The sequence below is a fragment of the Oncorhynchus nerka genome, linkage group LG4 (genome assembly GCF_034236695.1).
Source record: "Oncorhynchus nerka isolate Pitt River linkage group LG4, Oner_Uvic_2.0, whole genome shotgun sequence".
Classification (NCBI taxonomy): Eukaryota; Metazoa; Chordata; class Actinopteri; order Salmoniformes; family Salmonidae; genus Oncorhynchus; species Oncorhynchus nerka.
Genome location: NC_088399.1, coordinates 69,681,893 through 69,693,941, shown reverse-complemented (window position 1 = coordinate 69,693,941; position 12,049 = coordinate 69,681,893). Strand labels below are relative to the sequence as shown.

The 12,049-nt window shown below is 43.9% G+C and overlaps 1 protein-coding gene across 1 annotated transcript in view; it reads left to right on the top strand.

Moving 5' to 3' along the window:
* Positions 1–705: 705 nt before the first annotated feature.
* LOC115128523 (protein FAM135B-like) overlaps positions 706–12,049 on the top strand; it is a 41,565-nt gene continuing 30,221 nt past the window's right edge. The window contains exons 1-2 of the mRNA XM_065017784.1: positions 706–796; positions 10,769–10,819. Of these exons, the coding sequence (XP_064873856.1) occupies positions 720–796; positions 10,769–10,819 (128 nt within the window). The 5' untranslated portion in view covers positions 706–719. The remainder of the gene's footprint in view (positions 797–10,768; positions 10,820–12,049) is intronic.

Here is a 12,049-nt window from a genome sequence, read left to right as displayed (position 1 = left end):
GCGGGTGTCTCTCTCTCCATTCCTCTCAATGTTTCATGCTGAGGTTGTGTGCAGTCTGTTGAGTGTTGGCTCTGTGAATAGCTCCCTGGGAGATGGAAGGACCAAGGCAAACGCTTCCTGAATGACTCATTGTTTGTCTAATTAGAAACCATGGTGGAGGAGTGTGTGTGTGTGTGTGTGTGTGTGTGTGTGTGTGTGTGTGTGTGTGTGTGTGTGTGTGTGTGTGTGTGTGTGTGTGTGTGTGTGTGTGTGTGTGTGTGTGTGTGTGTGTGTTTCTGTGTGTGTGCGTGTGTGTAGAGGAGCTTCTATATCCAGTCTGGGGTTACCTCCCTAAATGCCAGTGTGCTTCTCACTATGAGGCCTCCGGAGGTCAACAAGTCATAGAAGCACTACAGTGAAGAAGACAAGTGACAGTGTTCAATGATTAGATGATAAACGGTTTGATTCGATTTTGATTCCTTGTGAATGCCTTTTTTTGTATTTTTTGTATGAAAGGATGCTTCGTTGGCCATGAATTCACTGAATCATGAAGGTGCTAATGGCTTTGTCACTTCAATCATAAAACAGTGGGGGTAGTGCAATAGAGCATTTTCCAGTGTGCTCCTCACACTGCAATACAGTATGCATCCAGATGTGTCTATTGGGACTCCATTTTTACCCATCTTATATCGATGGATATATTCTCTTTCCTCTCTGCAGGGGATGACCTGGAACGTGTCATGTCTGAAGTACAGGGGACGTTGGAGTTTTCTGTAGAGCTGAACAAGTTTCACAATGTGGATCTCTTCCAGAGAGGGTGAGTGTAATGGAGGTGGACCGGTGAACCCCGCTCCTGGGATGAGTAAACTTGCCTTGAGACCTGAAGACTGCCCAAGCTAATCATTAGGCTTTAGCTCAGAGGGCTAACACACTCCTGTGGAATGTAGGAAACTTGGGTTGAAACAGTCTCCACCTGTATCTCTGGCTGCTTCATAGTTCATATTAATTCCCACTGACAGTCTCCACCTGTATCTCTGGATGCTTCATAGTTCATATTAATTCCCACTGACAGTCTCCACCTGTATCTCTGGCTGCTTCATAGTTCATAGTAATACCCACTGACAGTCTCCACCTGTAGCTCTGGCTGCTTCATAGTTCATATTAATACCCACAGACAGTCTCCACCTGTATCTCTGGCTGCTTCATAGTTCATATTAATTCCCACTGACAGTCTCCACCTGTATCTCTGGCTGCTTCATAGTTCATATTAATACCCACTGACAGTCTCCACCTGTAGCTCTGGCTGCTTCATAGTTCATATTAATTCCCACTGACAGTCTCCACCTGTATCTCTGGCTGCTTCATAGTTCATATTAATACCCACTGACAGTCTCCACCTGTATCTCTGGCTGCTTCATAGTTTATATTAATACCCACTGACAGTCTCCACCTGTATCTCTGGATGCTTCATAGTTCATATTAATTCCCACTGACAGTCTCCACCTGTATCTCTGGCTGCTTCATAGTTCATAGTAATACCCACTGACAGTCTCCACCTGTATCTCTGGCTGCTTCATAGTTCATATTAATACCCACTGACAGTCTCCACCTGTATCTCTGGCTGCTTCATAGTTCATATTAATACCCACTGACAGACTCCACCTGTATCTCTGGCTGCTTCATAGTTCATATTAATACCCACTGACAGTCTCCACCTGTAGCTCTGGCTGCTTCATAGTTAATATTAATACCCACTGACAGGCTCCACCTGTATCTCTGGCTGCTTCATAGTTCATATTAATATCCACTGACAGTCTCCACCTGTATCTCTGGCTGCTTCATAGTTCATAGTAATACCCACTGACAGTCTCCACCTGTAGCTCTGGCTGCTTCATAGTTCATAGTAAAACCCACTGACAGTCTCCGCCTGTATCTCTGGCTGCTTCATAGTTCATATTAATACCCACTGACAGTCTCCACCTGTATCTCTGGCTGCTTCATAGTTCATATTAATTCCCACTGACATTCTCCACCTGTATCTCTGGCTGCTTCATAGTTCATATTAATACCCACTGACAGTCTCCACCTGTAGCTCTGGCTGCTTCATAGTTCATATTAATTCCCACTGACAGTCTCCACCTGTATCTCTGGCTGCTTCATAGTTCATATTAATTCCCACTGACAGTCTCCACCTGTATCTCTGGCTGCTTCATAGTTCATATTAAAACCCACTGACAGTCTCCACCTGTATCTCTGGCTGCTTCATAGTTCATAGTAATACCCACTGACAGTCTCCACCTGTATCTCTGGCTGCTTCATAGTTCATATTAATACCCACTGACAGTCTCCACCTGTATCTCTGGCTGCTTCATAGTTCATATTAATACCCACTGACAGTCTCCACCTGTAGCTCTGGCTGCTTCATAGTTAATATTAATACCCACTGACAGGCTCCACCTGTATCTCTGGCTGCTTCATAGTTCATATTAATATCCACTGACAGTCTCCACCTGTATCTCTGGCTGCTTCATAGTTCATAGTAATACCCACTGACAGTCTCCACCTGTAGCTCTGGCTGCTTCATAGTTCATATTAATTCCCACTGACAGTCTCCACCTGTATCTCTGGCTGCTTCATAGTTCATATTAATACCCACTGACAGTCTCCACCTGTAGCTCTGGCTGCTTCATAGTTCATATTAATTCCCACTGACAGTCTCCACCTGTATCTCTGGCTGCTTCATAGTTCATATTAATACCCACTGACAGTCTCCACCTGTAGCTCTGGCTGCTTCATAGTTCATATTAATTCCCACTGACAGTCTCCACCTGTATCTCTGGCTGCTTCATAGTTCATATTAATTCCCACTGACAGTCTCCACCTGTATCTCTGGCTGCTTCATAGTTCATATTAATACCCACTGACAGTCTCCACCTGTATCTCTGGCTGCTTCATAGTTCATAGTAATACCCACTGACAGTCTCCACCTGTATCTCTGGCTGCTTCATAGTTCATATTAATACCCACTGACTGTCTCCACCTGTATCTCTGGCTGCTTCATAGTTCATATTAATTCCCACTGACAGTCTCCACCTGTATCTCTGGCTGCTTCATAATTCATATTAATACCCACTGACAGTCTCCACCTGTAGCTCTGGCTGCTTCATAGTTCATATTAATTCCCACTGACAGTCTCCACCTGTATCTCTGGCTGCTTCATAGTTCATATTAATACCCACTGACAGTCTCCACCTGTATCTCTGGCTGCTTCATAGTTTATATTAATACCCACTGACAGTCTCCACCTGTATCTCTGGATGCTTCATAGTTCATATTAATTCCCACTGACAGTCTCCACCTGTATCTCTGGCTGCTTCATAGTTCATAGTAATACCCACTGACAGTCTCCACCTGTATCTCTGGCTGCTTCATAGTTCATATTAATACCCACTGACAGTCTCCACCTGTATCTCTGGCTGCTTCATAGTTCATATTAATATCCACTGACAGTCTCCACCTGTATCTCTGGCTGCTTCATAGTTCATAGTAATACCCACTGACAGTCTCCACCTGTAGCTCTGGCTGCTTCATAGTTCATAGTAATACCCACTGACAGTCTCCACCTGTATCTCTGGCTGCTTCATAGTTCATATTAATACCCACTGACAGTCTCCACCTGTATCTCTGGCTGCTTCATAGTTCATATTAATTCCCACTGACATTCTCCACCTGTATCTCTGGCTGCTTCATAGTTCATATTAATACCCACTGACAGTCTCCACCTGTATCTCTGGCTGCTTCATAGTTCATATTAATACCCACTGACAGTCTCCACCTGTAGCTCTGGCTGCTTCATAGTTAATATTAATACCCACTGACAGGCTCCACCTGTATCTCTGGCTGCTTCATAGTTCATATTAATATCCACTGACAGTCTCCACCTGTATCTCTGGCTGCTTCATAGTTCATAGTAATACCCACTGACAGTCTCCACCTGTAGCTCTGGCTGCTTCATAGTTCATAGTAATACCCACTGACAGTCTCCACCTGTATCTCTGGCTGCTTCATAGTTCATATTAATACCCACTGACAGTCTCCACCTGTATCTCTGGCTGCTTCATAGTTCATATTAATTCCCACTGACATTCTCCACCTGTATCTCTGGCTGCTTCATAGTTCATATTAATACCCACTGACAGTCTCCACCTGTATCTCTGGCTGCTTCATAGTTCATATTAATTCCCACTGACAGTCTCCACCTGTATCTCTGGCTGCTTCATAGTTCATATTAATTCCCACTGACATTCTCCACCTGTATCTCTGGCTGCTTCATAGTTCATATTAATACCCACTGACAGTCTCCACCTGTATCTCTGGCTGCTTCATAGTTCATATTAATTCCCACTGACAGTCTCCACCTGTATCTCTGGCTGCTTCATAGTTCATATTAATACCCACTGACAGTCTCCACCTGTATCTCTGGCTGCTTCATAGTTCATAGTAATACCCACTGACAGTCTCCACCTGTATCTCTGGCTGCTTCATAGTTCGTATTAATACCCACTGACAGTCTCCACCTGTATCTCTGGCTGCTTCATAGTTCATATTAATACCCACTGACAGTCTCCACCTGTAGCTCTGGCTGCTTCATAGTTAATATTAACACCCACTGACAGGCTCCACCTGTATCTCTGGCTGCTTCATAGTTCATATTAATATCCACTGACAGTCTCCACCTGTATCTCTGGCTGCTTCATAGTTCATAGTAATACCCACTGACAGTCTCCACCTGTAGCTCTGGCTGCTTCATAGTTCATATTAATTCCCACTGACAGTCTCCACCTGTATCTCTGGCTGCTTCATAGTTCATATTAATTCCCACTGACAGTCTCCACCTGTATCTCTGGCTGCTTCATAGTTCATATTAATACCCACTGACAGTCTCCACCTGTAGCTCTGGCTGCTTCATAGTTCATAGTAATACCCACTGACAGTCTCCACCTGTATCTCTGGCTGCTTCATAGTTCATATTAATACCCACTGACAGTCTCCACCTGTATCTCTGGCTGCTTCATAGTTCATATTAATTCCCACTGACAGTCTCCACCTGTATCTCTGGCTGCTTCATAGTTCATATTAATACCCACTGACAGTCTCCACCTGTAGCTCTGGCTGCTTCATAGTTCATATTAATTCCCACTGACAGTCTCCACCTGTATCTCTGGCTGCTTCATAGTTCATATTAATACCCACTGACAGTCTCCACCTGTATCTCTGGCTGCTTCATAGTTTATATTAATACCCACTGACAGTCTCCACCTGTATCTCTGGATGCTTCATAGTTCATATTAATTCCCACTGACAGTCTCCACCTGTATCTCTGGCTGCTTCATAGTTCATAGTAATACCCACTGACAGTCTCCACCTGTATCTCTGGCTGCTTCATAGTTCATATTAATACCCACTGACAGTCTCCACCTGTATCTCTGGCTGCTTCATAGTTCATATTAATACCCACTGACAGTCTCCACCTGTATCTCTGGCTGCTTCATAGTTCATATTAATACCCACTGACAGTCTCCACCTGTAGCTCTGGCTGCTTCATAGTTAATATTAATACCCACTGACAGGCTCCACCTGTATCTCTGGCTGCTTCATAGTTCATATTAATATCCACTGACAGTCTCCACCTGTATCTCTGGCTGCTTCATAGTTCATAGTAATACCCACTGACAGTCTCCACCTGTAGCTCTGGCTGCTTCATAGTTCATAGTAATACCCACTGACAGTCTCCACCTGTATCTCTGGCTGCTTCATAGTTCATATTAATACCCACTGACAGTCTCCACCTGTATCTCTGGCTGCTTCATAGTTCATATTAATTCCCACTGACATTCTCCACCTGTATCTCTGGCTGCTTCATAGTTCATATTAATACCCACTGACAGTCTCCACCTGTAGCTCTGGCTGCTTCATAGTTCATATTAATTCCCACTGACAGTCTCCACCTGTATCTCTGGCTGCTTCATAGTTCATATTAATTCCCACTGACAGTCTCCACCTGTATCTCTGGCTGCTTCATAGTTCATATTAATACCCACTGACAGTCTCCACCTGTATCTCTGGCTGCTTCATAGTTCATAGTAATACCCACTGACAGTCTCCACCTGTATCTCTGGCTGCTTCATAGTTCATATTAATACCCACTGACAGTCTCCACCTGTATCTCTGGCTGCTTCATAGTTCATATTAATACCCACTGACAGTCTCCACCTGTAGCTCTGGCTGCTTCATAGTTCATATTAATACCCACTGACAGTCTCCACCTGTATCTCTGGCTGCTTCATAGTTCATATTAATACCCACTGACAGTCTCCACCTGTAGCTCTGGCTGCTTCATAGTTAATATTAATACCCACTGACAGTCTCCACCTGTAGCTCTGGCTGCTTCATAGTTCATATTAATTCCCACTGACAGTCTCCACCTGTATCTCTGGCTGCTTCATAGTTCATATTAATTCCCACTGACAGTCTCCACCTGTATCTCTGGCTGCTTCATAGTTCATATTAATACCCACTGACAGTCTCCACCTGTATCTCTGGCTGCTTCATAGTTCATAGTAATACCCACTGACAGTCTCCACCTGTATCTCTGGCTGCTTCATAGTTCATATTAATACCCACTGACAGTCTCCACCTGTAGCTCTGGCTGCTTCATAGTTCATATTAATTCCCACTGACAGTCTCCACCTGTATCTCTGGCTGCTTCATAGTTCATATTAATTCCCACTGACAGTCTCCACCTGTATCTCTGGCTGCTTCATAGTTCATATTAATACCCACTGACAGTCTCCACCTGTATCTCTGGCTGCTTCATAGTTCATAGTAATACCCACTGACAGTCTCCACCTGTATCTCTGGCTGCTTCATAGTTCATATTAATACCCACTGACAGTCTCCACCTGTATCTCTGGCTGCTTCATAGTTCATATTAATTCCCACTGACAGTCTCCACCTGTATCTCTGGCTGCTTCATAGTTCATATTAATACCCACTGACAGTCTCCACCTGTAGCTCTGGCTGCTTCATAGTTAATATTAATACCCACTGACAGGCTCCACCTGTATCTCTGGCTGCTTCATAGTTCATATTAATATCCACTGACAGTCTCCACCTGTATCTCTGGCTGCTTCATAGTTCATAGTAATACCCACTGACAGTCTCCACCTGTAGCTCTGGCTGCTTCATAGTTCATATTAATTCCCACTGACAGTCTCCACCTGTATCTCTGGCTGCTTCATAGTTAATATTAATACCCACTGACAGGCTCCACCTGTATCTCTGGCTGCTTCATAGTTCATATTAATGATAAAACGGACAGTTATTATTTAGGAAAGTGTCATCTTTATGCCGTACAGTAGGATGTGTTTGAGGACAGATATTGGACCTGTTAGTACGCTACATTGGGAATGGGGTGCTATCTGGGACACAGACACAAGGTAGAATAGGGTCAGATTATAACCAGGCATCTGGCTAGCCTGTGGGATGTGACTCTGGCAGAGTGAATGGCCAGCTTTACTCAGATTAGATTTTCCTGGCTCCAAACAGGACAGGGAGGGCTCAAGCTTTTGGCCAAATATAATCCTGCTTAGCTGAGCCTGAGTGCACTAATATATTTGTTCTTATGCATGTTTCCGCCCCGAACAGCAACATGGAGGAAGTAGGTCTGATCGGAGGACAGAACAGAGGGAGAGAGAGTCAAAGACTCCTGTCCAAGTGACTGCTGGTGTAAAGAAAACAGTCATTGGCTATTGTGAGATAAGGAGCAATGTACAAAGAAAGACCATTAGGTTTAAACATCTATTCAAGTCTTATATACAGCCCTGAAAAAGCTATTCCCATGTACGTTTTATACAAACCCTATAGAAGAGTGATTGTATTAAACGAAAGTCTGTGTTTGATGTTTTAAACCAGGAGAGGGTGATAAGAGCAGCACAGGCCTTTTAGTTGAGCTGAGCGGATGGCGAATTAGTCACGTTGCTCTTGATGCTCTAATCAGGTTTGATTGATAATCCCGGCTGTAGTTTCTAGGAGCATGCCCATTTGAAGTCCATTTCAATCACAGTGTGTGATACCCAGAATGCACTTCTTCAACCACGAAGCATTTGTTTCTGACGTTCTAACTAGTACAATGAATGAATGTTTGCTCTTTTGTTTTTATTGGAAACGTGCTCATATGTTAATGATGTAGTGCATCAGGACAAACTACAGGTATACTGTATGTCATTCACATCTCTTTCTCTCTGCTGTCTTTTTCCCACAATACACTCTAACCATAACATGTTCTACAATGGGTTTCACACAGTCGTGCTGTGATCTGCCTTGAACCTTTTTCGTAGCTAAGTCTATATCCTTATTTATCAACCTCCAACACCTTTTCCCTGCTTTTCACTGTCACGCCTCCGTTTCCCAGAGGCGGTCGCTTGCTAAAACCCTGATGGTACCATGTCTGTTCACAGCTAGGCTCTGGTCTCTTCCATCGCCTTCCGATGGGTCTCAAATCAAATTGTATTTGTCACATGCGCCGAATACAACAGGTGTAGGCCTTACAGTGAAATGCTTACATACAAGCCCTTAACCAACAATGCTTTAAAAAGTTAAGAAGAAAAATGCGTTAAGTAAAAAATTGATAAATAGTTTTAAAAAATAAAATAAAAGTAACAAATCATTAAAGAGCAGCACTAAAATAACAATAGCAATAGCAAGGCTATATACAGGGGGTACCAGTACAGAGTCAATGTGCGGGGGCACCGGTTAGTTGAGGTAATTGAGGTAATATGTACATGTAGGTAGAGTTAAAGTAACCATGCAAAGATAATAAACAGAGAGTAGCAGCAGCGTAAAAAAGGACTCTGGGTAACCCTTTGATTAGCTGTTCAGGAGTCTCATGACTTGGCGGTAGAAGCTGTTAAGAAGCCTTTTGGACCTAGACTTGGCGCTCCGGTACCGCTTGCCGTGTGGCAATTTTTAGGGCCTTCCTCTGACACTGCCTGGTATAGAGGTCCTGGATGGCGGGAAGCTTGGCCCCAGTGATGTACTGGACCGTCCGCACTACCCTCTGTAGTGCCTTGCGGTCAGAGGTCGAGCAGTTGCCATACCAGGCAGTGATGCAACCAGTCAGGATGCTCTCGATGATGCAGCTGTAGAACCTTTTGAGGATCTGAGGACCCATGCCAAATCTTTTCAGTCTCCTGAGGGGGTATAGGCTTTGTCGTTCCCTCTTCACGACTGCCTTAGTGTGTTTGGACCATGTTAGTTTGTTGGTGATGTAGACACGAAGGAACTTAAAGCTCTGAAACCTGCTCTACTTCAGTCCTGTCGGTGAGAATGGGGGCATGCTCAGTCCTCCTTTTCCTGTAGTCCACAATCATCTCCTTTGTCTTGATCACATTGAGGGAGAGGTTGTTGTCCTGGCACCACATGGACAGGTCTCTGACCTCATCCCTATAGGCTGTCTCATCATTGTTTGTGATCAGGCCTACCAGTGTTGTGTCATTGGCAAACTTAATAATGGTGTTGGAGTCGTGCCTGGCCATGCAGTCATGAGTGAACAGGGAGTAGAGGAAGGGACTGAGCACGCACCCCTGAGGGGCCCCGGGTTGAGGATCAGCGTGGTGGATGTGTTGTTACCTATCCTCACCACATGGGGGTGTCCAGTCAGGAAGTCCAGGATCCAGTTGCAGAGGGAGGTGTTTAGTCCCAGGGTCCTTAGCTTAGTGATGAGCTTGGAGGGCACTATGGTGTTGAACACTGAGCTGTAGTCGATGAATAGCATTCTCACATAGGTGTTCATTTTGTCCAGGTGGGAAAGTGCAATTGCAGGGGACACAATGTGTTTTTACACAGAACCACATCCATTCACACTCCAATACTGAAAGTGATCTTTTCATACCCATATCTTTTTTTTTACGAAGGAATGCTGTATGTCAGCATTTGCAGGATGATAATAGTATGCATGAGGCAATTCCAAATGATAGTATTAGGGATGTAGTATCAGTTTGATCAGCTATTGTTCAGAGCTCTACTACCGTTGACCTTCAAGCACAGACAGCAGCAGACTCCACTGAATGGTGCATTACGATGAGTCATTTCTTATTTATTTGCCATTTTATCCGGTCCTCGTTAATAATGAAGGTAAATTTGTACAATTCCTTAGCAGCTGTGTTTAACATGACAGTGCTAGCCCCGGGTCTGTTGTCATGGAAAGCAGCAGTTCTTTCCATTCCATTATGGACATTGATTTTATATGCTATAGTGTGTGTGTGGTATGTGTAGTGATGCGTAGCACCGGTATGTGTAGTGATGCGTAGCACCGGTATGTGTAGTGATGCGTAGCACCGGTATGTGTAGTGATGCGTAGCACCGGTATGTGTAGTGATGCGTAGCACCGGTATGTGTGTATTAGCTATTTGCAGATGCCGTATCTTCATTTGATCCTCCTGTTGTTGAAGGAATTTTCCTGCACGGCAGGTAATGCAAACTTGTAGTGTATTTGAGTTTTAAAAAAGGCTTCTACAGTTTGTAATTTCCACTTTAAAATGTCAGACTTGATTTGCCCTTATTAAAAATGGATCGACCCCTACAAAATATTTCCATTCATTATAATCCACATAATAATTCACAGTTCCTGTTGCTGCAGGTATATTGTTCTGCTGTAGCAAACTGGCTCAAAATGAATATCCTACATCTGTGTAGTAACTGAATGTATTGCATGGTTTTCTCCCTCCAGATTCTACCAGGTCCGAGCAGGGCTGAAGGTCTCTCCTCGTGTACCACACAGGTTGATAGCGACAACACCAGGGAATACAGGTAATGTTCTCACATAGAGTTAAATCTGAATAATGTTGGGTGTTTTTAATGGATCGTTTGTACTTTGAAGCAGCAGTATGTTTTCCATTTGCCATAGATTGGGCCAGGAGTTTTTTTCCTGAGCAGGTTCTGGTCAGGTCATGCTGAAATATACATAGATGCCATAGAACAGTTTCTTAGTTTTACAGATACTAATTCCCACATAAATGTACCTCACTGATTCCAGCAATGGGCAGGTGGGCTAGACCCACACCAGCTTGTAGCATACCGAGACTTCTATACAGGTAGTTTGAGTTCATGCATAACATACCAGTGGTTGGGACACTGTGTCTATGCAGTCTGTTAGGCCAGGGACTGTTGTGGGTTGAGTGTGAGATGATAATGCTTGTCTGGTTACCCTGCTACATGATTACAATCATCTTCTGTGATCCACATTCTTAGCCACAATGACACACATGCTGAAGTACAGTTTCCTTTGATGTTTCTGAAAACAACACCTGCTTTTTATTGCATTTGGCCACTGAAACTATAGTGTATGGAAACAGTAGTGTGTTGCTGGTGTGCTGTGTTGGAGCCTTGGTCTTGACTTTTTATCAGGGGGCTCGACGTTTTGGAGGAATTAAGTCTGTGCCACATGCTAGCTGTTTGTATGGCCCATATTATTGATGTTTCTGATGTGTTATACCATCTGGTTAGGCCTCATACAACAGGCCACCATTAGCACCTAACTATGGGTGCTTCAGGGTTGCATAATGTGCAGGAATCTGAGACAGCCATGAAAACGGCCTATCTTTGTCTTAGAGGTGTGAAACCAAAATGTTTATTGAACATCATCGTTTTGACTAATGATTTAAACAGTGCAAGTGTCACAGCTGCCTTTAACACATGCAAATTCATTTGTATTGCATTGAGTTTTGATGGAGACTATGCATGTTCCGCACCGGAGAAAGTAGTCCCTCTCTTCTCGAGAAGATACAGTCCCACAGAAAGAGACAGGACAAAGTTCCCATTGCCACCGAGTGTCTCCTGCCTGTCTTACAATCGGGTTTAGGGGTGTGAACGTATTCACAAGAAGATCAAAGGCTTTTGTTGTAACATGACAGAGTTGAATGACGAGTTAAAACAGAGGAAAGCTGGCATTGGACACACCAACAGAGAAGTAACAGTGTGTTACTTCTAGCTGACCGCTTCCTCTCGTGTT